The sequence below is a fragment of the Nyctereutes procyonoides genome, unplaced genomic scaffold (assembly GCF_905146905.1).
Source record: "Nyctereutes procyonoides isolate TBG_1078 unplaced genomic scaffold, NYPRO_anot_genome, whole genome shotgun sequence".
NCBI lineage: Eukaryota > Metazoa > Chordata > Mammalia > Carnivora > Canidae > Nyctereutes > Nyctereutes procyonoides.
The window spans coordinates 8,359,429-8,386,653 of record NW_026575126.1 but is presented as its reverse complement, the minus strand read 5'-3'; the positions used below and the strand labels follow the sequence as shown (position 1 = coordinate 8,386,653).

Genomic DNA, 27,225 nt, shown 5'->3' with positions numbered 1-27,225 from the left:
GTAGAGAAACTGGAACCCTTGTGCACTGCTGGTGGGAATGTACAATGGCGCAGTGGCTATGGTAGGTGGTGTGTGATAGAATTACCAGATGCTCCAGGAATTTCACGTCTGTACATATGCCCGAAGGAGTTGAAAGCAGAGTCCTGAGGAGATATTTGTACAACCACGTTCACAGCATTATTTACAATAGCCGAAGAGTGGAAGCAACCCAAGTAAGTGTTCATGGATGAATGGATAAACAAAACATTATTTAACCTCAAAAGGGAAGGAAATTGTAACACATGCTGCGACATGAATGATCCTTGAGGACATGATGCTAAGTGGAGTAGGCCAGCCACAAAAGGACAAATCCATCTAAATCCACGTGTAAGAGGTGCCTAGAGTAGTCAAACTCAAAGAGACAGAAAGTAGAATGGTGTTTGCCGAGGGCCGAGGGCCGAGGGAAGTGAGAGAGAGAGAGAGAGACAGGGAGCTGTTTAACGGGAGTCGAGTTTCAGTTTTGCAGGAAGAAAAGACTTCTTCAGCCTGGTTGCACAACAATGTGAACACACTTAACCCTATTGAACTGAGCACTTAAAAATGGTTAAGATGTTAGCTTTTATGTTACATGTATTTTATTTATCATGACATTTTTTCAAAAAACTGTAACAATCTTCCCAATTCCATTTTTTGAAAACAGTCGTTGATTTATATCAAACTCAAGTCTGAGCTCTTAAAGTGGTTCGTTTTGTGGCAGAAAGCTCATTAGAATTCTGGCTGTGCGTGCCCCCCACCCAGAACTGCCTGGAACCACCAGTCACAGGCTCTGCCCCTCCCACCTTGTTGATGGAGGCTCTGGGGCTGAGGAAAGGCCCCGGTGGGCTCATCCCACTCTTGCCAACTAGGCCAGGCTTTCTTTTCTCTGACTCTGGTTGCTAGTGGGAAATGCAGGGGAAGGTGAGCAATCGGCCTTTGGGTGGTCAGGTACTAGCTTAAGGAAGCTCAACTGAACAGGCTCTGAAGGTCAGACTAACCCCCAGGAGACACACAAGTCCCACTCACTTTAGTCAACACTGCCGTGTTAGAGTCGGGACCCCAAATCTTCGTCCTACCAGCAGTTGTCACTTTCCAGCCCCGCGACTGTGGGCAAGTCATGTAATCTCTGTGGGCTGAATCCACCGGCTCTAACAGGAGGAAGAAAATACCTCCTCTCTCTGTCTAAAAAGGTTATTAAAAATATATGAAATGAAATACGAAAATGTTTTAGAACTAAAGAGACAGCTAGGTAAATTTTAATTCTTGTAAGCTCTGGAGTCTTTGTTTAGTAAGTGGGGACAGTCGTCTCCCGCTTGCTTGGACTTGGGAGATAAATGCGTGTACATCGTGTAGCCCAGGCAGGAGTGAGCCCAGAGCAGGTTCGATCAAGGACAGTTCTGGGGCAGCCCGGGTGGCTCAGCGGTTTAGCGCCGCCTTCGGCCCAGGGTGTGATCCTGGAGTCCCAGGATCGAGTCCCATGTCGGGCTCCCTGCGTGGAGCCTGCTTCTCCCTCTGCCTGTGTCTCTGACTCTCACTCTCTCTCTTTCTGTGTCTCTTATGAATAAATAAATAAAATCTTAAAAAAAAAAGGGACAGTTCTGAGGCATTTTACTTACCACAGTTCCCCTGGGAGCAGCCCTACCCCACCTGCTTCACTGGGAGACCAGGGCCTCGGGGAGGCAGGACGGTGGGAGGTTGGAGCTGGGCACACATTTGCCTCTGCCTGTCCAGCATCAGTTCCCTTGCCGGCTTCTAAGAGCACCCCTATTCTTTCTTGGGTCATTTCCCTTCCCTTCCTCGGCCTGTGTGCATCCGGTACGGTGCTCCCTCCTCCCTCCTCATCTCCAGCCTGGTCTTCCTGGATATGCCATTAAACGCCCTCCCATCTTCCCCTTGGCCACAGTGATTGGTTCTGCGGTGCGCTCATGACCTAATCCAGGGTAACGTACCCAACCCTGGGTCTTCCGCTATCCCCGTTGGAAAAGAGAAACCCTTTCTGTGAGATCACTTACATGGTGAAATATAAGCCTGGAATCCAAGAGATGGAGAAAGTCGCACAACTGGTGAACAAATTTGAATACGTGGATCCAATTGAGTGCAAACCCCTCCTGGACATTTTAGTTACTTGAGCCAATAAATCCACCACCATCACCGACCCAACCCCCTCTTTTTTCTTCTTTTTTTTTGGGGTCAGTTTGTGTTAAGTTCTTGCTATTTGTGACTGACAGTTTGATTCATGTCTTTAGGAAAGGGATAGACTTTGAATTTATCCCCCAAACTCAACAATGTCCCTCATTTTCCTTCTGGGGAGATCCCCTTGACAACAGCTCACCCTGCGGCCGAACTCTTCCCCTTGCTTCACTTCCTGGGGATAGCCGTCAATCAGGAAGCCCTTGGTGTCACTGAGGCTGGCCCCCATGGCCTCCTTCAGCAGCTCCAGAATGATGCCCTGGAGCAGAGAGAGGGAGTGGTCAGGATCCTCCTGCGCTGAGCTCTTCATAGGACAGCGCTAGCATGTCCCCCGTCTCCTCTAGACGTCCCATTGTGGGAGCGAGAAAGATTCAGGTGAGATTAACAGCCCACAGCAATATGTCATATTTCATCCATTCATACTCTCACCTTCCCCCACGTTTTATCAGCTGCGAAACTGGTCAGGTATTTTGCAATCAATCATAGTTTAACAGTGTTTTTTTTGTGCTGCTATCGTGACATATGGGCTAGTTTATCAGTGATATTTTACTGGGGTGTCTGAAAATAGCATCTTAGAATAGATGAAATACAGAGGCTGTATTTCATATGGTAACACTCCATAAAATAGGCATAATGGTAGCTTAAAACCAGGCTACGCATGGTCTAAAATGTGCTTCTCTGTTGATTTTTTTTCCAGGAAATATTTTATAAAATTTGACATCCACTGACTTGAGAAGACTCTCAGTAAATATGAAGTAGCATTTTTCTAGCAATGTCACTCTCTCTGTTAAACATTTTTTTTAAATTTATTTATTTTTATGATAGTCACAGAGAGAGAGAGAGAGGCAGAGAAACAGGCAGAAGGAGCAGAAGGCTCCATGCACCGGGAGCCCGATATGGGATTCGATCCCGGGTCTCCAGGATCGCGCCCTGGGCCAAAGTCAGGCGCCAAACCGCTGCGCCACTCAGGGATCCCTCTCTCTGTTAAACATTTTGATTTAACCTGTGCTTATGAGAAATAGGAGAGAAGAGATACATGGGATCTTGGGAGTGGGTGTAGGAAAAGTGCAACCAGCTGCCAAAATGGGAGGAATCGCCCTGTTTGTTCTCTGACTCTCTGGCATCCTCTAATTTTTGGCACGGGCTTGGGGAATACAGCCATCACCAGGGGGGTAAGAAATTATGCCCAGATAAATAGTGAATTCACTCCTCGTGAAGTTTATGCTCTCGTGAGAAAGATAGATAGTACGCAAACAATGAAATAAAGAATAAATAATCAGCTGGAGAGAATTGCTAGGGACAACATTCAAGCAAGACAAAGAGAGAATTCTGGAGGTGCTATTTAGATAAGGTGGCCAGGGAGGGCCTCTTTGATAAACTGTGATATTGAAGTAGAAATCTGGATGAAGTAAAGGAGCAAACTATGTGAATATATGAAGGAAGAGCACTCAGGCTGCAGAAACAGCAAGTGCAAAGGCCCTAAGGCAGGAACAGCCGGGCCTATGGGACGACTAGGCCAGTGGCGGGTGTAAATGGTGTTGGAGAGGTGGCTGGCGTTCAGGGCCACAGGAAGGACTCTGGATTTCATTCGAAGCCACTGGAATATATGACATATATGCAGCTATTGTCTTTGGGGGCTTCTTTTTTCCCCCAGCAGCTTAGATTAACGCAACACTCCCAACCATCTTCCCCCCACCAAGGAAGCCGCTGTTGCTTACTGAGGGCACCGGGTCTCCACGGTCCATGATGTCTCTGATCAACTTGCTTCTTTCAGATTCTGATGACAGTTCATTACGCAGGAGCTCTCCAGTCGAAAGGTGTGTAAATCCATATTTTTCCACCAGCTTTTCACACTGTGTGCCTTTGCCGGAGCCCGGGCCACCTAGAAAAGAAGTCACGTTATCAGACACCCGTCCCAAGTCGCTGCGGTGAGCAAGCCTAAGCACTTCATTCACCAAGCACGGATTGACTAAGTACTCATCCTTTACAGGGAGCTCTGTTAGGAGCTGTGGATACAGTGGAGAAGGGGGTACAGTCCTTGCCCTCAAAGAGCCTGCGGGGGAGCGGGGTGGGCAGTGACTGTAGGTAACTAGTGGGGAGAGTTCACGCTGCTGCAGGGGCACAGGGCAGGGGCGCGTTTGGTAGAGACGAAAGACAAGTTTCCTGGGGAATTGAACACACTCCTGTGCAAAGCAACTGACCATGGTGCCTGGTGCACGGTGGGTGCCCAACAAATGCTAGCTGTTAATTTTTAAGGTACGTTGTTTTCATTTTCAAACAGCCCCAAACGTACACAAGAGTTACCAGGACAGAATAAAGAACTTTCTGAAACATCTGGGAATATAAGTTGTCAACTCCAGATCTCGTCACTACAGAGCACTTCGGTTTTATGGCCTCTAGACAAGGAGCCATGTGTATCCTTCTACATAATTACATCTTCAGGACCCACTCAGATTTCAAGGGGTTTTATCCCCGTCATGGTCTTTGATTCTTTCCCTTGCCTTCCCTCCACCCCAAGTTCAACCAGTTGCTAAACTGTGAGATTTTGCATCTGAAAACAACAGCTAACCTTTGTCGGGAGCTTACTCTACCACTCACTGTTGTAAACATTATATATGTATTAATTTAAAATAATCAGGACACCTGGGTACCTCGGCGTTGAGCATCTGCCTTCGGCTCAGGTCTTGATCCCGGGGTCCTGGGATCGAGTCCCACATCAGGCTCCCTGCAAGGAGCCTGCTTCACCCTCTGCCTGTGTTTCTGCCTCTCTCTCTGTCTGTGTCTCTCATGAATAAATAAATAAAATCTTTAAAAAATGTTTAAATCACCTTAAGAGGCAGGCCCTATTACCCCATGTTACAGATGGGGAAGCAGGATGACCTCACCTGCCATAGCTGCATGGCTAGTGGGAAGCAGGCCAAGGTTGTGAAGCCGGGGCTGTGGCTCTCAGATGCATTTCCTCGTCGCTTCCCTGCTAGCCAGGTGCCCCTGTAGTAGGAGCAGGTCCTCCTGCCCTTGGCCTGTGGCCATCACTCTGCCTCTGCAGGAGCCAGGGGCTGAGGCTTTGGAGTCCAGCAGACCTGCTAGCAGGATGATCTGCCTGAAAAGCACTGACACTTCCCAGCTCCACAGCCTTCAGCGGCTTCCCGCTCCCCACAGGATAAGATCCAACTCCTCCAAGTGGCACCTCAACCTTCCAGAATCTGGTTTAACCTTTCTGTCTGTTTCTTATCCTCGTCCAACACTGTCATGTCCGGCCACCTACCGTCCCTGCTGCACAGCATACTTCTCCAGGCCACTGTGCTTTACCTCCCCCAGGTCCTCCTCACCCTGGGAGGCTCTTCCTTCCTCCTCTAACAGCTGAGATCCTCTTCATCTCCTAGGCCTCCAGCAAATGCTTGCCTCTCCGCCAGGGATCAGACCTCTCACCCTCACGTCTGTGGGAGTGAGTGGTTTCAACAGCACGTGGGCGCCCGCGGCTGTCTACCCCTTGGCCTCCAGGTCCCTCACTAGTATAGCACCCTGCATACAGGAGGTGCTCGATAAGTGCCTGATGAACCGAAGTTTTTCCTGTTAGAGGGAATATTAAAGATTAAAATGCAAAACGTGGAATCGCTGGGTGGCTCAGTGGTTTAGCGCCTGCCTTCAACCCAGGGCCTAATCCTGGAGACCCAGGATAGAGTCCCACATCGGGCTCCCTGCATGGAGCCTGCTTCTCCCTCTGCCTGTGCCTCTGACTCTCTCTCTCTCTGTGTGTGTGTGTGTCTCTCATGAATACATAAATGAAATCTTAAAAAAAAATGCAAAACGTGATTGAGATGTCAACATGGTAGTGAGGATTGATGACAAATCCTGCAATTGCACTGGTTTGCCTCTCTGCATATCCAAAACGCCTTTCTTAGGAGAACTATCAACTTCTTCTTGAGGGAAACGTAGCTGCTGTTCCTTGTTAGCAGAAGGGTCTTGGTCTTGCCTTCGCTGTCCTTTGCCTTGGCAGAGAATAAAGGAAAGGTCCGTGGTTTCTCACTTCTCACCCCCACGGCTGCTGACACCGCAGGGTATTGTCACGGATGGGTGAGATGTAACAGGAAAACCCAATTACAGAGGCTCGCAGGAAGAATGCAGAGCACTCAGGGGGCTGCACTTGCTCTGAGGGACTCATCCCCTAAGATGACAGAAACGGATGGAAAGTATGGGAGCGAGAGAAGGCCACTCAGGCAAGAAGTGCTTCCAGATAAGAAGAGCAAGGACAAAGGGGCTGAGCTCCTGCAGGAGCCTCCAGGGCTCCCATGGCCAGATTTACCTGGAAACCCTCTTCTTGGGGTGGCTGGCAGCCAGTCATGTGGAAAAGGTATTTTCAGACTCGGCTTACAACGCAAAAACGCTGCGTTCCAGTGACTTTCTTCCTTCAGCATCCCACTAATACGACTATTACAGTTTTTGTTCCTCCAAAATGTTATTTAATAAATTTTGACACAAAAGCAATTAGAAAGCCTCAGCTCAAATTAACAACAGCTGCGTGTTCAACGGCAGCCAGTGCCCCAGTTAGGAACCTTTTGCAGAGCAACAGCTGCAAATTCTCAGCATTCTTTGGCCAAATGGTGCAGGCACAGTGGAATTTTAAGTAATCCACACAATGCCTTGATTCTTCCCAAGGCTCCAAACTGGAGAACAAAACGATTTTTATCACTGCCGTGAAGGCACAAAAACTGCTAGTAGAAATAATGAATTTTCATATAATGTCACCTGCGTGTCTTTGAGGCCTTATGACTTTTACATTAAAAAAAAAAAACAAAACAAAAAACAACGGGGCCCTAATACCCCTCCGGGATAATTTGTTATAACAGAAAAAAACAATCTTTTGAGGTGCCGCATGTCAGAGTGAGTGGGCTGTGTTCCCCGGTGACAAGATGATCATAGCAGACGAGGAGCTGTCACATTTGCTGTCATCCCACCGACTTTTTGGTGGATCATCCCTCAAGGCTCCAACCCCCGGGGCCAACCTGTCCACAAAAGCGTGTGGGGCCCTTCACGGGGAGTGTGCAATGCGAGATTCCACCTCGAAGGGGTCGTCGACAATTCAAAAGAAAAAAAGAGTTGAACTTGATGCGACGAGCACTGGGTGTTACACTATATGTTGGCAAATCGAACGTCAAAAAAAGTAATAATAAAAAATTGAAAATTAAAGAAAAAAGAAAAAAAGAGTTGAGAAATCTTTATTCTCAACCTTCAATACGATTTAAAAACCCTTCCGTGTGAAGCCTCAGGTGTGATATTGTGCAACTGGAAGTGCTGGGAACTCTCCCTTCACAGCCCAGGCCGTGTCTGCCATACGGAGGGAGGCCCTGCAGGACTGGCCATGGGGGTGGGTGGGTGGTGGGGGGGTGGGAGTTGTTCTTTGAGGTGGAAACGAAATCAGCTGCGGGGCCTCCACATGCCCGCCTGGACCTCCTCTTCCAGCATGTTCTTTATTTCCCAGGGCATGCTCTCCCAGGAGGCCGCTCCTGGATTCACGGGCCGGGCCTGCAAGGGAAGACCTGCTCCCAAAGCCACTGTTGCTGAGGGGCCTGGCGTCAGGACGGGTGGCAAAGCTGGTGTGGTGGGGCGCCTCCCGCACTCAGAAAGAAGAGACCAAACAAGGCACCCCGTCAGGTACCTAAGGAGCTGAACCCCCAATCCAAACAAATGCAAGTATGTTAAATTTCTAGCACCTTCTCGTGTTTAAATATTTCAAACAGTAATGGCACGGGGCGGGTTATGATGGCCTTTGTCCACATCTTCCTGTGCCTTGTTCCCTGGAGGGTGCCACCTGGAATTAAGCCTATTAATCCAGCTCCCCACCTGACTAACGTCTGCTGGGCCCCTCGTGGAGCTCCGATGGCTGCTAGGCACGGAGAATAAAAGGACTCGGAGGCCTGGTCCTCTCCATAGGGAGTTCACAGGTCATGGGGGGCTGGCCAGTGAGCCCAGCATTGCAGCAGCGAGGCAGGCGAGCGAGCAGGGTCTGTAAGCACGATTCCACCAACACAGGGGGATTTCGTGAGGCAGCACCCCGGCCTTCACTGACCAGGGAAGTGTGGGAAAGGAGAGCATTAAGGGTGAGCCTGGTGTCTTTAGTAGGGTGCTCTGAGTGGGAACAAGCATGGCAGGAAGGGGAGGAGGGCAGGACGGGGGCAGGGCAGGTGGACGTGGCAATGTGACCTGCTCTGTCGTTTCTGAGCAGTGTGGCCACAGGGGAGAGCATGTTTCTCTGAGCCTTAGTTTCCCCATCTGCAAAATGAGGAGACATGAGAGCCAACTGTCCGCCTCATTCCACCTGGGACTCGCCCTCTTCCTTGTCTCCCACACCTGACCGGTTGTTGAGCAGCTTTGCAAAGAGTCTATGTTTGAAAAGTCTCTGAAATCTGTCCCTTTTTCCCAAATCTCATTAAAACCTTCCCTTGTCCCATCTCTCTGCCCCCTCCTCCCCCCATATCTGATTTAGAAAACTCATAAAGTTTATTTTCTGCGAAGCACAGCAGAGGGGACAGCATTCTCTGGGTTCTAATTGTCATCGGCGGAGTTTTCCAGGCCTGCATTCCCATCCCACCCCAGCCTCGGCATTCCTTAAACCTCTTCAGCACCAACGACCTGCACCACTGACCCACTTTTAGCTCCCTACTGATCCAGCAGCAACTGAGAGTTCCTTAAGGTGTGGGTCTATCCTTGCACTCTGCTCGTGTTTTTCTCCCCCTTTTTCCCATCCCCTGACCTCACTTCTCAACTTCTTCTCTGTGTTCTCGGTGACCTCCTTGAGTTGATCCATTCCCTTTGGACCACTTACCTCCCTAGCCAGCTGCACACCAGACCCTTTCGAATAACTGTGAATCCTTTGCTCCCTTTGCATCCTGTTGTGGCTGCCATGAGAACCACTAACTGCTCTCTGCCCAACCTATTTTCTTTATGCGCATCCACTCTGGGTTGCTAAGGATTCCTTGAGGAAGTCAGAAAACCAAGCCAACTGGGTCATGCTATCTTTTTTTTTTTTTTTTAAATTTTACTTATTTATTCATGAGTGACACAAAGAGAGGCAGGGACATAAACAGAGGGAGAAGCAGGCTCCTCACGGGGAGCCTGATGTGGGACTTGATCCCAGGACCCCCGGATCAGGCCCTGAGCCAAAGGCAGACGCTCAACCTCTGAGCCCCCCAGGCGTCCCTGGGGTCATGCTATCTAACTTCATAATAGCTTTTAATGCTTCTGGGTAAATATATTCCTCTTTTGCTGTTACCAAATTGGATGTCCATGGATGGATTCTAATGTTTCCTCATTGTCCTCAAATCTTCCAACATATTCTTCCAACACATTCAAACATATTCTTACTCTTACAAGTATTTTTAATCCTCCTCTTCACTAGGAAGGTGAAGATTCTCTTTTTTTCCTCAACATTTTCAAATCACACGGGTCTTCATCTTTTGTCTTCCATCCTTCCTTTCTTTAGTTTGCCAGACTATTATACAACTCTTCAGCTGAAGGCTAATTTCTCTGCTTTGGCGCTCGCTTTAGCACCGTGGCATTTTCCTTGACAGCACTTTTCACAGTATAATGACCCTCTCTCGTCTCTCTACTGTCTACTTAAGGTCTGTCTTCCACATTAGACTCTGTGGTTCACGAGCACAGGCTATGGGTGTGCTTTGCTCCCTCTGGTGCCCACATGCACCTGAAACACTACAGTCACTTCATAATCATAGCTGAAATAAATAATTTTTACTTTATTTTATTATTTTGATTCCAGTGTAATTAGCACATAGTGTTATGTTGGTTTCAGGTGTACAATATAGTGACTCAACACTTCCACACAGGACCCAGTGCCTGTCACTATAAGAGCACTCCTTAGGCCCCATCACCTATCCCACCATCCTCCCCAAGAATAAATTCCTTAATGACGAAAGGATCCTCTCCTCCTTCCTGCCAAAAAAACGTGCTCTGCTTTCTTGTCCACATTACATGTACTCCCCTCAGTTGGCACCATCTCATCGCTCTTCTGTGTAACAATAGGCCGGTTTCTTCCTAACTCAAAAGAAAATATCTCTACCACTGTCTTCATCCTCTAGTTATTCTTATAGTCTTTCCTATTTTTTCAGTACCCTCAAACTGTCTTGTTTCCATTTCCCTCTCTTTTATCGAGTCCCTGTCGCCTTGCCAGCCTGTCCTCTCATCACTCTCTGAGGCTGATCTTTTCTAGTTGAAGAGTGATTGCGTAATTGCCATCTAATTTAATGATCTTCTTCCAGTCTTTACCATTTTTGACCTTTTAGTGGCATTTAACAACCATCGATGAACATCTTGGAGTTCTCTCTTTCCCTGGACACATAATTTGCCCACATTCTCTTCCTTCCTTTAGCAGGCTGAAGCTCACGGAGAGTAGAAGCTGCTTTATTTGTGTTGTTATCCCCACAGAACCTTGCATGGTGTCACAGGCAACTGTTAAATAGGGCCAATGTCTAGGAATCTTGTGGCCCCACAACACTGACAACTCTTTCCTTTCATGTCAGAGGAAGAACATTGGACCAAAGGAGTCAAGTTCCATAACCTGTATCTAGTTAGAGGACTCTGGTCAAGCCACTTATCCTCTTTGAGCTTCAATCTCTTTAATTACAAATTGGGGAACAGCACTTTTATATTATGATACTATTTTAACATCATTAAAGATGGCTAGTCTTCACAGTTACAGCTTGTGGAGGTACCAAATATCTTTTGGAAATCACACTATCTTATTTTTATATAGCCATCAGAGTTGTTTAAAAATCTACTGGATTTCTACCTCTTGAAATAATTCTTTCTCCCTAAATGAAAATGTGCTCTAAGGTTGGGTTTAGGTTTCTGTGTCTGAATGATTCCTTTCAGAGAAAAGCTATTATTCCGTCAGATCATGAACTGACCATACCCTAGGAATGATCCCCAACCACTGTAGGCCTGTGAGTCATTTTCAACATTCTGTATCTGGGATGAGCTATAGCACCATGCTGAGTTTCAGAAGGCTGTTGCTGAGAACTGACTGTCTGACCGGAAACAACTAAGAAAAATAGATCTTTATCCTCAAAGACATCTCTATTAGTTCTGACATGCAATGCTGCTTCAGGTTATTTGGTGAACAGAATAAAATATGCCAGTGGCAGGGTCAGCTGCAGCTTATGTGGAAAAACTTCCCATGTGACCATGAACTTTGATGGCAGGCTCTGTGCCTTATGTATCAGTGTCTGGTGTATAGTGGGCACTCAATAGTTGTTAGATCAGTGAATGAATGAATAAATGGATGGTAAACAACCGGGAGCTTCAGAGAGAGGGAGGTAGCCCTGTACCTGACATTGCAAGTTAGCAGACTTTGGTTCTAGGCCATTCTTGCATTGAAGTAGCTGAGTGATCCTGGGAGAGCTTAGACAATCTCAAAAGAGATTTTGCGTCTTTGGATGCTAGCTTCCTTGTCTGTGAATTGAAGAATCTGGATTGAATTAGTGGTTTTCTCTTTCTCCTTCTCTCTCTCTGTGTTTATGTGTGTGTGTTTTATTACTCTTCCTAAATATTCGAGCTTCCCTTCCATACGGCTCCTCCCTGAGGAAGGATTATTTGTCCCTATTTTTTTTTTTTTCTAACTTAAGACTTCTCAAGAGCTTTGGTCAATAAAACGTGGGCAGAAGTGGATGTGTGTCACATTTAGGCAGAGGTTTTTATAACGAATACATGGTTTCCCATGTCTCTTGTCCCTTCACCATGAAACTAGCAATGTTTCAGATAGTAGGGGCTCCATCAGCATGGTTACCAGCATGAAGCCTAGTCAACTGTTGATGAACATGTAGCATTAGTCCAGAACAAGAACAAAAAAAGGAAGAGGAGAAAGAAGAAGAAACATCTTTGTTGTTCTACACTACAGAGATTTTTAGGTGAGTTTGTTACTACAGCATAACCTAGCTTCTTCTGACCGATACTTTCCCCAACTTGACTGTGTAGCAGAGTCACCTAGGGTATTGAAAACATTCCTGAATCAGTAGATCTGTGAACCACTGGGGTTGAAGCCCGCAAAGTACAGGTTTAGAAAGCTCCCTAGAGAAAGTATACAGGTATCTGCATTTTGCTTTGACATATGTAAGGAAAAAAAAAAAGAAGTATTGATGGCTGGATAAAGGGATGGATAGAAGGACAGATGTGATAAGACAAGTTTTAGCAAAATGTTAATGGTAGAAACTAGGTGATGGCTTTCAAGTGTTCACTGTAAAATTCAGCTTTGCTGAATGCTTGAAATATTTTCATAATAAAAAAAGATGATCAGATGATCTTTAAAAAAATTCCCCAGATGATTCTGATAATTAACCCAATTTGGAACTTCTAGATGAGATAATTTTAAAGAATGCAATGTGCTGTGAACTCCCCAGTGTTCACTGCAGGGAGTCTCTGTTGATCTTTCCTTTAATATTTACGGTGTAATAATGCTGAGATAATGGTTCTATTGTGAATGATTACTTGTTATAATCGTTAACAAAAAATCCTCATCCGTATCAATAGCAGGGCTATCCTCTCTCTTGCAGATGAGGAGGCCTTTTTGTTTTCTCAGCATCAAGCCTGAGAGAATAGAAGGGGGACTGTGGCCTATTTGGTACCAATGAAATGGTTCAGAGACAGACATGTTTGGGAAGTCATTTCAAGCCTTTCAGATAAAGGTGTCTGGTTCATAGTGCTTTGGCTTGATATTTGATTTAATTAAGTATCCGTTTTATCAGTTTTTTTTTTTTTTAATGGAGTCACTGCCTTGGTGCATTGTCATGTCCTCTCACTCAAGACCTGAACCTTCCTGGTCTTATCTCTATGCAAAAGCTAGAGCCATTTAATCCATACAGTAACTATTTAAATAAAGTAAGTGCTATTTGGAACCCTACTGTGCAGGTTAAAGATCTGTGTCCAAGGGCCACCTGTGCCTTGGTAACTGCTGAGCTCTTTAGGCTCCCACAGTAAGGCCATTCTGGAAATTAGGTATATGTGCCATTCAGAAATGCACTGCACAGCCGTCAATCAACCAGAACCCAGGCTTTCATGATGGCCTCCTAGGGTTGCCAGTTGACATCCAGTTAATTAATAATGCTTACACTAAACCCCATCACTGTTTATCTGAAATTTGAATTTAACTAGCTGTCTTGTATTTTTATTTGTTAACACTAGCAACCCTATCGGCCCCACCACATCCTAACCTGGGGACTTTAGGGACATGATTCCATCTCTGTTGTGACAATGCGAACAATGATTTCTGCCATTTACAGACTCTATCATGGGCACAGAAAGACATGTGAAACGTCTAATTAAGACAAGATTCTGGAATTGGATTCCATGACTTCAGTCTGACACAGAGATAAGACAAGGAAGGTTCAGGTCTTGGGTGAGAGGAAATGTCATGCACCAAGGCAGTGATTCCTAAACGTTTCTACCACATGATGCTGTGAACTCCTATAGCTCTCAGTACAAACCACTCTCCACCCTAAATCCACTTCCATTCCAATCCCATCTCCATCCCAACCATATCCCCATCTAAACCCATCTCCAAGGGCAGCCCGGGTGGCTCAGTGGTTTAGCGCTGCCTTCAGCCCAGGGCCTGATCCCGGAGACCCAGGATCGAGTGCCACGTTGGGCTCCCTGCATGGAGCCGGCTTCTTTCTCTGCCTGTGTCTCTGCCTCTATGTCTCTGTCTCTCTCTTTCTCTCTCTGTGTCTCTCACGAATAGATAAATAAATAAAACCTTAAAAAAAAAATCTCCATCCCATATCCATCTCTAAACCAAACCCAAATCCATCCCTTTTCTAACCCCATCTCCATTCCATCCCACCCTCATTCTACCCCATATCTGCCTCATCCCATCTCCATCTCAATGCTAGTCCCATCTCCATCTCAGCCCCACCTCTCTCCCATCCCTCTTCCATCCCACCCCATCTCCATCTCATCTCAGCCCCATCTCTCTTCCATCGTATCCCATTTCCATTTCAGCCCCATCTCCCTGCTAGCCCCATCTCCATCCTAAATCATAATTCATTATTCTAGAGTTTTCTACCTCTTCCAAATTCATCTTATCAAGCCACCTTTTTTCCTATTTTGTAGCCCACTTTATATTATGATCTTAGGTGTGCATTAAATAAATATAGTAGATAATTTACAAACTTAGCCTCTCCTTTCTATGTTTTCCTTGTAAAGAAAATAGTTTTCTCTCGAGTGTCAAAGAAATATATGCTCCTTACTGAAGACTTAAGTAAATCAGAAAAGTAAAAAGAAGAAAAACTTCCCATAATCCTACTTCCCAAAGGTAATTGCCAGAAATATATTTTGTTTTACTTCTTTGCAACTTTTTTTTTTTACACATGGTCTGGTTTGGTTTTCACTGGGAATCTGTGCTGACATTTATCCTCTTTGGGCTTATGTATTCTTGTCTGAAAATAAGCTTGTCGGACTAGATAAATTTCAAGGTCATTTCCAGCACTACCAACTCTATATTTTTGTCTTTGTCAGAGAACTTAGAGAATATTTGTACTTGCAGTCTATTTATGTCCTGTAAAAGGAAGTGAGGATATTTAAGACCAGTAGGGACATTTGTGGTGGATGTTAGTTGGATTACATCTGGGGTTTCGTGTTCAATTTTGGGCCATACCACAGAAATTAGAAGTCTTATATGCTATGATGGGAATATAAAATTGGTACAATCTTTCAGAAGGGCACTCTGGTATATGTCAAAAGTCTTAAAAGTTTTTTTATGTCAGTGGATTTATCATAAGGAAAAAAATCACTGTTTAGTTACATAGATATTCATTACAGAATTTTTAATGAAAGCAAAAAATTGGTGAAAAATGCATGACAATAGGAATAAACTGAATAAAATATAGCAATTCAAAGAAATAGTGTGCAGTCATTAAAATGACATATTGAAAGAGAACAGATGCCAACAAATACATACAGTATGATTCCATTTATATAAAGTTAAAAAATATCAATGGTATTCCTTGCCGGGGGGGGTGAATAGGAGGGGGCACAAGGAACCTTCTGGGATATTGGTCATGATCAATTTCTTGATCTGCATGTTGGTAAGATGAATGTGTCCAGTTAGGGAAAATTTATCAAGCTAAACACTCATGATCTGAGTGCTTTTCTGTTTTTCTATTTCAGTTCAATTGCAAGAAAACCTCAAAGACATGACATAGTATATTCAGGGTTACAATCTTGGAATGGCCTCTAAGATATTTTGTTAAGTATAATAAGTGGGATTTAAAGTTGCATGATCTCATTTTGAGGAAAAATGTATATTTAAAAATATATACATAGAAAAATTAAGAGAGCTATAAATCAAAATCTTAATAGTATTCATCTCTAAGCTTTGGGATTTTGGGTGATTTGTTGTTGCTGGTACCTGTTTTCTAGGATGAAGATGTATTATTTTTAAAAAGAAAAAAGTCCTTAAATTAAAAAAAGAATCTTATAGTCTGTTTTAGGAGAGATTTTGGCTGCATTTGGACACATGTCTAAAGAGAAATGAGGGAAAGGGAAATGATAAAAGTAGAGCAAATTCATCAAGGGCAGTTTTTCCGTTCTGGTGCTTCCTTGCCTGTCCACCAGCCCTGGACTCACCCTTGATCAACATCACATTATTTCTCAGCATTCAGGGTTTCCATGATTTGGTCCATCTCCTGTTCCTGGGCCATGAAGGGCATATTCCTATTCCTCTAATTTGTTCCTTACTTAAAGTTTCCCTTTTTGGGAAGTCTTTTCTCCTCAGCCGTCTCTCAAGTGTAGGGGATCCCTTCCATTCTCTGAGGCTCCCCTTGGCTCTCAGCCTCCCCAGGAAGGGGCTCCCAACCATGGAGTCACTGTGCTTTCTTTGTCTTCCCATCCTTGCTAATGCTCACTAAATAGTTTCTGTCAGTTAACTCTACACTGTCCTGTTTAGTTCTAAAGTTTTTTTCCCTTTTTAAGATTTTATTCATTTACTCATGAGAGACACACACACACACACAGAGAAACAGGCAGAGGGAGAAGCAGGCTCCACGCAGGGAGCCCGACGCGGGACTTGATCCTGGGACTCGATCCCAGGACTCTAGGATCAGGCCCTGGGCCGAAGGCAGGAGCCAAACCGCTGAGCCACCCAGGGATCCCCTAGTTCTAAAGTTTTCATAAACATCCATTCTTGCTTCATCAAATAGATTATAAGCTCCTTCAGGGATGGGAACATTAAAAAAAATTAGGAGAGCCTAGGTGGCTCAGTCAGTTAAGTGTCTGCCTTCAGCCTCAGGTAACGAGCCCCACGTCAGGCTCCCTGCTCAGGGGGGAGCCTGCTTCTCCCTCTCCCTCTGCCACTCTCCCTGCTTGTGCTCTCTCTCCCTCTACCAAATAAGTAAATAAAATCTTTCAAAAAATTAAAAAAAAATTCTCCTTTTCTTGTTCTCCTATCTTCAATGACAGTTTAACATTATGTTAAACATATCAACTCTAGTCTACATTCCCTTCTTTGAATGATGGAATCAGTACCATCAAGGTCAATAATTTGCAGCTATTTGTTCTGTATTTTGCTTCCTGGCATCTATGCCAGTTACATAGTGCTGGATGGGAACTTGATTCCATTATAGAAACCACATGCAACTTCACTCGGCAAAATTCACCAAAGGCATGAACTTTTTGATTTTCTTTGGGAAGGGGCCAGGAAGACTTTATAAAGATTCCATATTGATCTTTCGGATCCCATCCAGAGGAAAAGTCTTAGTTACGGTTGGTTCTTAAGAATGAACAACCCCTGTAGTTTTACTTGAGACTTCTGCTCGTGTCATTATGACTCTGAGAAGGTTATTGATAGAAAACAAATTAATATATTTACTTCTGTCAATGAAGTCTTTATATCTTCCATTCCACTTTAATTCATTATTTGTAAAGATATGTATTAAATGCCTACTAAGTGGCAGATATCCTGATACATGCTGCCGAAAGGATGGGGGAAAAGAAAAAGAAAGTATGGTCTTTGTTTTCTAGGAGATTTAGTAAAAACCACTCTCTAATCAATGGCCATCATTGCCTTGAAGCAAGCAGTCAGTGGAAGGAGGCTCCCAGAGTAGAGTCTATGTTGGGCCCAGCCAGGTTTGTCACTACTTAATATTCTCCTTTCTCAACAAATGTTGGAATGAGGGGCCATCTCAGAGCCTGTCTCAGCAGCTCTGCCCAGACCAAGTTGAGGATTTCCAAGAAAAATAAGACTGTGTTCTGCTTGCTGCTCTGTCCGTGCCAACTCTCCACGCACTTACTATAAGAGTTAGTGTGTGCAGGAAAATAAGTAATGGACCAAAGAAGTTCCTTCCACTTTAAATTGAGGTCATTTGGCTGCTGTGGATGGGCAGGTGTGTGGTACTGACACGGTGATCCACTTTCCTCAAAGCATCGTAGAGCCACGAGGAACACAACCTTCAGAGTCAATGCCCCAGACACTATGGCAAAATAAATCAACTGGGTCACAGGACTATGTCCTGTTAACACAAAATAACTGCACTCACTTACAAGAGGAGAGAGTCTTTCATTGCCTTGACTACCTGAGGGTTGGTTTAAATATGTTTCATTTACAATTAAAAAGATGCTCTGAGACTCTTAGTTCTGGAGTCTGGAGCAAAATGAGAGGGAAATACTTTGGGAATGTTACATTTGGGGAGGCCAAAATAGTTAGTGGCCCCTTAATCACTGGCTCGTTACTCTGCTTTCGTCCTCAAGGCTAAACACGGCCTACAATAAAATCTGTGTTGTGTTGTAAACAACTGCAGTAATATGTCTACGAGGGGGAAATGGCACCCAAAAGGCAGGTATAAACCCAGGGCTTAAGAAGATACTTTCCCACTTCAACTTCCATGATCCCAGGGACCCCAGATGCTCCAGGTAAAACACCACGGAACAGATCAGTCCCATACAGAGTACTTACTTTTCACAAATGACACCAGAAACAGATGAACTTACCCAACCTTTTAACCTGTCATGGCTCCCCCGTCCTGTAGGTGTCCTTACCTCTTTCCAATTCACTCCCCATCTCATCCTATCCTCCCCTTTCTCAGGATCCTCTTCTTCTCATTGGCTGTCTCCCCTCACTCACCATATAATAATTGTAATAATAGTTAATGGTTTTGAATATATATTGGGAGCACTGTGACATGTGTTATCTCATTTCATCTTCATATCAATGCTATGACCCAGATAAAATCATTCCTTCCACATTACAGGTGAGAAAAATGAGGAAGAGTGGGTATAAGGATGTTGCCCAAGGTCAACTGGCCAGGACAGAGGAGAGCTGGCATGTGAACTCAAGTAGGTCATGCTCTTAACTAGATTTCATGCTTCTTCTCTCTCTCATTTTTTTTTAAGATTATTTATTTTAGAGAGAGAGAGATTGAGAGAGCACAGGGGGGAGGGATAGAGGCAGAGGGAGCTGGTGAGAGAGAATCTTAAGCAGGCTCCGTGCGCAATGAGGAGCACGATGTGGGGCTGGATCCCACCGCTCTGAGATCATGACCTGAGCCGAAATCAAGAGTTGGATGAATAACTGACTGAGCCACCCAGCCGCCCCTGCACTACCTCTCTCTTTGTACAAATGTGCTTGACTCTCATTTCCACTTTTGACCTTCTTTCCCTTTAGATCCTGCCCCTAAGTCGGCCTCTCCCAGAGCCGAGTTTCTTACAAGTGTAGTCTGTACGCATCCTCATTTCCTTTCCTACCAAGCGCCCCTCAGCCAGCTGGCTCCACTCCTTTCTGTCCCACTGGTACTACTCTCACCAAAGGCATCAGTAATTCTGTGGTTGCCAAATCCAACAGACAATTCTCATTACGTTTTATTTAACCTTGCCCACATGGAAACTCTCTCCTCCCTGGCCTTCGAGGACACCATTTGCCCTTGATATTCTGCTTTCCTCTCTGTCTTCTCCTCGGGCTCTGGCATGGGTGCTTCCTAGACTCTAGGTCTCAGGCTTCCTCCAGCCTCACTGTCCCTAAGCTCCTTGGGTGACCCCCACACACGTGGGGTTTCACCGCCATTGATATCCTGGTGAATTCCGTGTCCGTGACTACAGCCAGGACTTGTTATTCTGGATCCTGGATTTCAAAAACCTCTTGTTTAGTGGATATTACCTGATGGATGTCCCACAAACATCTCAGTCTTTAAATGCTGAAAACTAAACTCGGGGGGAATCCCTAGGTGGCTCAGCGGTTTAGGGCCACCTTCGCCCAGGGCATGATTCTGGGGTCCCAGGATTGAGTCCCACGTCGGGCTCCCTGCATGGAGCCTGCTTCTCCCTCTGCCCGTGTCTCTGCCTCTCTCTCTCTGTCTCTCATGAATAAATAAATAACATCTTAAAAAGATAAAACTAAACTCTTCATCACTCTCTCAAACCCATTTCTTCGCCACATGCCTTATTTCCTTGAATGACATCTCTGTTCACCTGGTCATCCAAACTGGCCACTTGTGAGCCATGCTCATTCCTCTCATTCACCCAAACACAGTGGATCTTTATGTCCTATTGATTCCTGAAATCTTTGGATCTGTTTCCTCTTTTCCACTTCAATTGCCTTCTTGTTCCTCACCTGTATGACCATCCAACCATCTGACTTCCTGGCTGGCCTCCTGCTGCAGCCTAGGCTCCCTCTCACTGCTTCCAGAGTCCGCTTTCTGAAACCCAAATCTGGCGACACGTGACAGAGTAAAAGCCTTGGCAGCTCCCCGTTGCTGCAGGCTGAAGTTTATATTTGTTAGCCTGGCGTTCTCAGCCTTTCATGCCCTGGACCCTGCGTCTGTCTCCAGCTTTGCCTCTCACCACTTCCCACCCCCTCACCCCCGAGGCTCTCACACGCTTGTTCCCTCTCCTTGCCATGGATCCACGCCAACTTTCTTCCCACTTAAAACACGACCAGTTCCTTTTCTTTCTTAGGACTCAGCTGACTCCCCCCTCCACCCCCGCATGCCCACTTCAGTCTTTCTCTCTATTACCCACGCCGCTGCCATTAAATGTGCCAAGCTGTGTGAGTTATTTGCTCTCTCCCTACACCATGAGCTCCTTGAGCCCTTTCATCTTTGTAAGATTAGGCCTATCACTTTGCTGATATATGGTAGAAATTCAAGAAATGTATCAAATGAATTGATGAAAGTCACCCCAAGGAACATACAGGGAGAATTTAATAGCAGCGAGAAAATATTTTTATCCTTAGGGAGTTACACAGCCCCCCTGAAGTCTGTATATCCCCTGGCCTAGGCTATTTTTTTCCATCCACCTCGAAACTAAGCCATTGTTTGAAATCAATATGTGGTCAAAGTACTCTGTCCAACCCACAAAGAAAATCTCAGAAGCACCAGGTTCCTTCAGATGTACCCAACATCACATTCTCAAACACTTGCTCATTGTTGCCCTTGGCTCTTTGAAATACTTTAGGTATTTTTTTTAAAAAAGATACCTGTGATATGCCTTCTTACTAATAGATGCAGAATGTGTATTCCAAAATCAATGAGTTTTGAGTGGGTTGGGGGTATGGTGGGGTGGGGTTTGGGACAGTTCAGATTCATTTATGGCTTCAAATTGTTTCCTGTTTTGAAGTTATTATGGAATTCCAAAGAATTGGTAAAAACATGGCTGAGGCAGAGGTCTATTTCACTTATATTCATTTGATGTCTTATTATTTTGTCTTTGCTTTCAGACATCAGTAGCTAGGGATATAGGAATAAAGTCAAATAGAAAATTGGGTTATTTATTCACATAGTTACAGCAAACTCTTCGCCCACTCACTTCATCCCATAATCTCTCCTTACGACATATCTATAGACAGTTTTAGAGCATGGCTTTGAAGTCTGGGAAGGTGGGATATAAGTCCCAGTTCTGTCACTTATTAACTATGGAACCTTGGGAAAGCTCCTTAACCTGAGCCTGTATTTCTTCATCTGTAAAGTGGGAAAGAACATCAGTACTGATGATTGGTGTGAGAGATAAATAAGATAATATGTAAAAGGGGAGCACAGTATCTAGAACATAAGTCATCAGCATATGTTAGTTTTAATAGTATTATTAGGTAATTAAAATAAATATTTGGGAGGCAGAAGATGAGGACTTTGACTTCTTCAATTGCCTTTACATTTTACCTCCTTGGGGCTGTGTCTGTGTTGCCCATGTTTCCGATTAAGACAATAGCACTGTGTCAACTCATTGGCTGCCCAAATTTGGAGTGGACAGAAAACAAATATTATTTTGCCATTTTAAAAGAAATCCAGAGAGGCTAAGGGATTGGCCAAAGGACACCCAGAGGTTAGATATAAACAAGATTTTGAGTGTTCTCTTATTTTCAGTGCCGGGTCCTTCTAGACGTTGATCATTCTTAATGGGTCTCAGAACAAGCTAAAGAAGCTTTCAGAGACGTGGCCTTGGCTGAGTGAACAGACTAACTAAATCTTCACCAGGTGACTCTCTTGGTAAATTAATGGTGCTTCCAAAAAGATTTTAAGACATGAACAGGGGGACAATGAGTATGATGGCGTTAGGTCCCCAAACCCTTTAACTTGGTAAAACTCATTCACTTGTGTGCTTTACTTTTTAGCAGTGGTTTGCCCTCCTGGATGACTCAATTGACTCAGCAACCTTCCTTTCTTGAGGAAATAACTTAAAAAAAATATGGAAAAAACCCTGTGCTTCTGCCAAATCATGCAGTGTTCCAAGGACTATTTAATGTCTTTTCGAACCTCAGAGTTCTCTAAGCATAGTAAGCCCTTGATAACATTTTATTAATTTGGTCTGATAAATGGAGAAAGCGTTTTTGTTTTAGTTCGATGTGACTTGAGCCTTTTTGCACCGAAAAGGTTTATGTAAATTAAGTAGGTTCAGTGTCAGCACACAATGCCTGCATTTCCCCAACATTAGAAAGATGTCCTGGTGGTGGGTAAATGCATTTGAGGCTCTCTTGGAAAGTGGGCCAATGTCTCTCTTCCTTTACTCTCCCATCCTGAATGGCCTGGACTTTGAAAATACAGATGTTGGGCTGGGAGAGTGCCAAGAGGGTCCTTCATAACTGTCTGCCTTCATGGAGAAGGAGCAGAGGCAGTCGTGTGTCTGTGTCCAGGGCAGAGGTGATGTTTCAGGTAGGGCAGGCCACAGGTTTGGCAGTCAGATGGAAACACATTTCTTTATGTGAACCCAGTCTAGCTGATGAGCTACTGGTTTTCATTTTAGAGTAGAAACTCAGTCAAGTCTAGTCTGAGTTTTCTTAGTCTAATCCAATAATTTCTGATAACCGTGATAGTCCATTTTCTGCTATAAACTGAATTTTGGCACCTCCTCCAAATCCATATGTTAACTCCAAAAGCCCAATGTGATGGTATTAGGGTGTGGGGCTTTGGAAGGTGATTAAGTCATGAGTGTGGAGCCCAGTGATTAATGATTAGGAGGCCTCAGAGAGCTTTTTAAAAGAGGCCTCAGAGAGCTCTTTTATCCCTTCCACCATGTAAGGTTACAGGGAAAAGAGAGCTGTCTCTGAATCAGGTGGTAGGTCTCCCGCAGCCATCAAACCCTCCAGTGTCTTGATCTTGGACTTCCCAGCCTCCAGAAGGGTGAGAAATGAGTTTTTGCTGTTTATAAGCCACCCAGGCTATGGTATTTTGTTATAGCAGCCTGACGGGACTAATTCAAGCTCAAAGTTAAGTCTCCACGACAGGGGTATGCTCCCACCTGGAGGGTTTTCTTCACCCTTCCTCCAGTCCTGGTTTTCCCAGCGCTATTCATTCCTGAGGTCTGTCCCCTCCACCTCCATCTAGCCCCCAGCCACTGCCTCCACTCCCTCCATCTCCTGTGGGTCCTCCTGATACATTCCTCTTTGCCCACCTTTGACTGGTACCCAGGCTTTCCTTTCAGGCATCCCTCATGCCAGTGAGTACAAGAAACATTCAGAACTTTTCCAGGCCCATAGCAGCCCAGAAAAATGCACTCTTTAGCGCTGATACCTTGCTCACAATTGTGAGGCTATTTGCTTTTTAAAAAATTTATCCATGAGAGACGGGGGGGAGAGAGAGAGAGAGAGAGAGAGAGAGAGAGAGAGACGCAGAGATACAGGCAGAGACACAGGCAGAGGGAGAAGCAGGCTCCATGCAGGGAGCCCGATGTGGGACTGGATCCTGGGTCTCCAGGATCACTCCCTGGACTAAATGGTTGAGCCACCAGGGCTGCCCGAGGCTATTTGCTTTTGAAAGGACAAGTGAAAATAAGGCACAAGGGACTATTTTATCCAAGATTTCCCAAATGCTAAGTATAGGGTTTCATTCACTTGCTTAACATACCCCCTACCTCAATTAATCCTAGAGTGGTAGTTCTCAACGTGTGGCCCACAGACACTGGAGATAGGGTGGGTTCCTCTATTTTTTTCTTTCTTTTTAAAAAAGTTTAATTCCAGTACAGTTAACATACCATGTTATATTAGTTTCAGGTGAACAATATAGTGATTCAACACTTCCATACATCACCCAGTGCTCATCACAGCAAGTGCCCTCTTTAATCTCCATCACCTAGTTCATCCAGAGGGTGCATGACCCTCTGGTAACCATCAGTTTGTTCTCTATATTTAAAGAGTCTGTTTCCTGGTTTGCCTGTCTCTTTTTTCCCCTTTGATAGTTTGTTTTGTTTCTTAAATTCCACACATGAGTGAAATCATATGGCATCTGTTTTTCTCTGACTGACTTATATTGCTCAGCATGATACTCTCTAGCTCCATTCATGTTGTAGTAAATGGCAAGATTTCATTCTTTTGTGTGGCTGAATAATATTCTATGGTGTGTGTGTGTGTGTGTGTGTGTGTGTGTGTATACGTGTGTATATATACATGCTACATCTTCTTTATCCATTCATCTATTGATGGACACTTGGGCTGCTTCCATAATTTGGCCACTATACATAATGCTGTAATAAACATAGGGGTGCATGTAACTCTTTGACTTAGTGTTTGAAAGATTTATTTAGGGACCTCTGGGTGGCCCAGAAGTTGAGTGTCTGCCTTTGGTTCCCGGCATGATCCCAGAGTTCTGGGATTGAGTCCCGCATTGGGCTTCCTGCATGTAGCCTGCTTCTCCCTCTGCCTATGTCTCTCTCTCTGTGTGTCTCTCATGAATAAATAAATAAAATCTTTAACAACAAAAAATGATTTATTTTTTTGAGAAAGAAAGAGAGAGAGAAGGAGTGGGGAAGGCAGAGAAAGAGAATCTCAAGCAGACTCAGTGCTGAGTATGGATCCCAAAGTGAGAGGCTTGATCTCAAGACCCCAAGATCACGACCTGAACTGAAACCAAGAGGCAGGTGCTCAACCAACTGTGTCACTCGGGTGCCCTGTGTTTTTGTATTTTTGGGCGGGCCCCTATTTTCATTACAACACTTAGAGGTTATTGCCTTTCACTAATAGTACAGAAGTGATTGTCATAAAACCACAGTGTGAATCAAGACAGCTGCATCCAATTCTACTCGATGTATTCATCACCATGAAGTCATAGTAAAACAAAAAGAAGAAAAATGGCAGTGTTACTTATGAATGCCCTTGCTGAAGCAGTATAAAAGATTAATTTTATTTAATTTCAGCCCTGAAGCATACGTCATTTTAAAATTTTTGTGTGAAGTATGCACAAGGAGCTTTAGCACACCTAGGTTAACGGTTTTCTCGAGGAAAAATGCTATGTGATTGTTTGAGTTGCTTAACTAGTTGCTTTTTCTACCTAACACCATTCGTACATTCTGAAAGATGGGCTAACAGATAAACTACAGATTTTCAGACTTGAATATCTAGCATTTTCTTAAAAAAGAAATAAAGTAAGCCCATCACTTCAAAGACAACTGGCAGCATTTGTTGCCAGTGATAAAATCCAAGCTTTCAAGCCCCAGATCCATCACCTATTAGCAAATTATTTAACTCTCTAACATCTGACCTGAAAAGTCAGGATGGGGATGGTCCTTACCGCAGAGGGTGGATACAAGCATTAAATAAAATAACATTATTTATGCAGTGTTTAGTGTGTGTTACGTGCTCAATGAATGCTATTACAACTACCTCAAAACAGCCATCTTTGTTTTTCATTTTTAATTTAATCAAATATGTGCATCAGTGAAAAATGGTTAATCTGGGCCCCAAGTAAATATTCCCTAAAATCAAATTAATTCATAGTTCTTTGATAACAGGGCAGCAATGAAATGACATCAAGGCTATAGTGAAACAATAGCAGGCATTAAAATACTGAGTTTTAGGGGCACCTGGGTGGCTCAGTCGATTAAGAGTCTGCCTTGGGCTCAGGTCTTGATCCCAGGGTCCTGGTATAGGGCCCCATGTCACTCCTGGCTCAGTGAGGAGTCTGTTTCTCCCTCTGTCTCTCCCTGTGCCCCTCCTCCTGCTTGTGCTCTCTCTCTCTCTCTCAAATAAATAAAATCTTTAAAAAAAATCTTGAGCTTTAAGCAAAAATTCTCATTTCTACAGTTTTCTCCAAGGAAATAAATTAAGGACTAGTTTGCACTGGGTTAAAAATACACAGAATAACACAGAATATTGTAAAAGTGCCTCCTGAAGCTTACTATTCAAAAGCAGTTTATCAGTACTAATGCTGAGATACACAAGGCCATCTGTGTCCCTGACATCCTGAAAGTTACAGTCACAGAATGATGTCCTGACCATAATGCCATTAGTATCACACCTCATCTGTAAAGTCAGATGATTTTCCAAATATGAAGCACTTCTATCAAGGCTCTGGATAGGAATTAATGGGAATTCACGTTATGCCGCACTTTGGGCATAGGCAGGCTATGAAAAGCACAGAAGGGAAAAAGAAGCCAAAATAGGTTGGGTAATAGCAAGATAACAATCAAGAGATTTAAAAGAGAGAGAAGAGAGAGAGAGAGGAAGGAAAGAAATGTACCAGAAAAGGTTGTGAAAACTGTAGGAGCCTGTTAGTGGGACATAATGAGGCTCTTTAAAGGACATTTTTACACTATCCAAATAATTTTCCATTTTCAGCAATGACTGAGCCCCAGTCTTGGATATTAGCACAGTCCTTATGTCTGGTGTGTGAACTACCAAAGGCCAGAGAACCCTTTTCAATCCTTTTGATCCCTGGCCCGATCCTGTGAGATCCCTTCTCTGTCCCATATCTATCCCGTGGAAAATATTTCTCTATGAACAGCTACTGAGCCGCCTTATTCATGAACAAAGAGGTAATATTCACACCACATCCAAAGGGCTAACGAGATCCATCCTTGCCACTTTTCCTTTCGGTCCAGACACTACACTCCCTGGAACATGTTTTCCACTCAGATGGTGGTCAGTGCTATTAACCGCGAATTAAGACTACCTTGCCAATGAGCAAGAAACTGCACTGGCTTTGGGGGAGTGGGGTAAGCTGGTGTTGCTGTTCTTGGGGCGAGGGGAGCAGCGACAATGGAGTCGGGAGGGTGTGATTAGGCTCATAATTAATCTGAAAACAGTCCTGCCAGAAGCAGCTAGAAGCAGCCGCAACCTGCCTGTCAGTTCCAGTCCAAGGATTCCACTTGCTATTTCGGTTGTTATGGAAACTGACCACACTGCTTCCTAAAGAATTCATTATCCCAACAAATATTTGTTTTTCTAAGTCATAATGGGGTATCTAAATGGGTGATGCAGACACCAGCGATGGAGGAGCACACAGGAGAAGGCTAGCGATTAGAGAAGACTCACGGGGAGCTAGACCTTCCACCTGACCTGGGGGCCTCATTAACCAGAGGGGAAGACATTTCAAGTGACAGGACTGGTGAAAGTGAGGGGAGTTCAAGAGATAATGACAATGCAGGTGGGGCCGGAGCGGGAAATGGGAAGGCCCATGGAGGCCAGTGGGGAGAACCCTTTGAGGGTTGGTCTAAGGGCTTTGCACCTTTGTGCGGACAAAAGGGAACTCGGATACTTTAAAGCACAGGGACAATGCCTTAGGAATATTGATTTTTAGCTTCAGGCTCACAGCCAAGGATGGC

The 27,225-nt window shown here is 44.5% G+C and overlaps 1 protein-coding gene across 2 annotated transcripts in view; it reads right to left on the bottom strand.

The window, feature by feature from the left end:
* The window catches only part of AK5 (adenylate kinase 5), a 234,703-nt gene that overhangs the window by 25,310 nt on the left and 182,168 nt on the right, over positions 1 to 27,225 (bottom strand). For both annotated transcript variants that reach the window (XM_055340988.1, XM_055340989.1), the window contains exons 11-12: positions 3,924 to 4,087; positions 2,348 to 2,464 (exon numbers count right to left, since the gene is read on the bottom strand). In XM_055340988.1, coding sequence (XP_055196963.1) covers positions 2,348 to 2,464; positions 3,924 to 4,087 — 281 coding nt within the window. The remainder of the gene's footprint in view (positions 1 to 2,347; positions 2,465 to 3,923; positions 4,088 to 27,225) is intronic.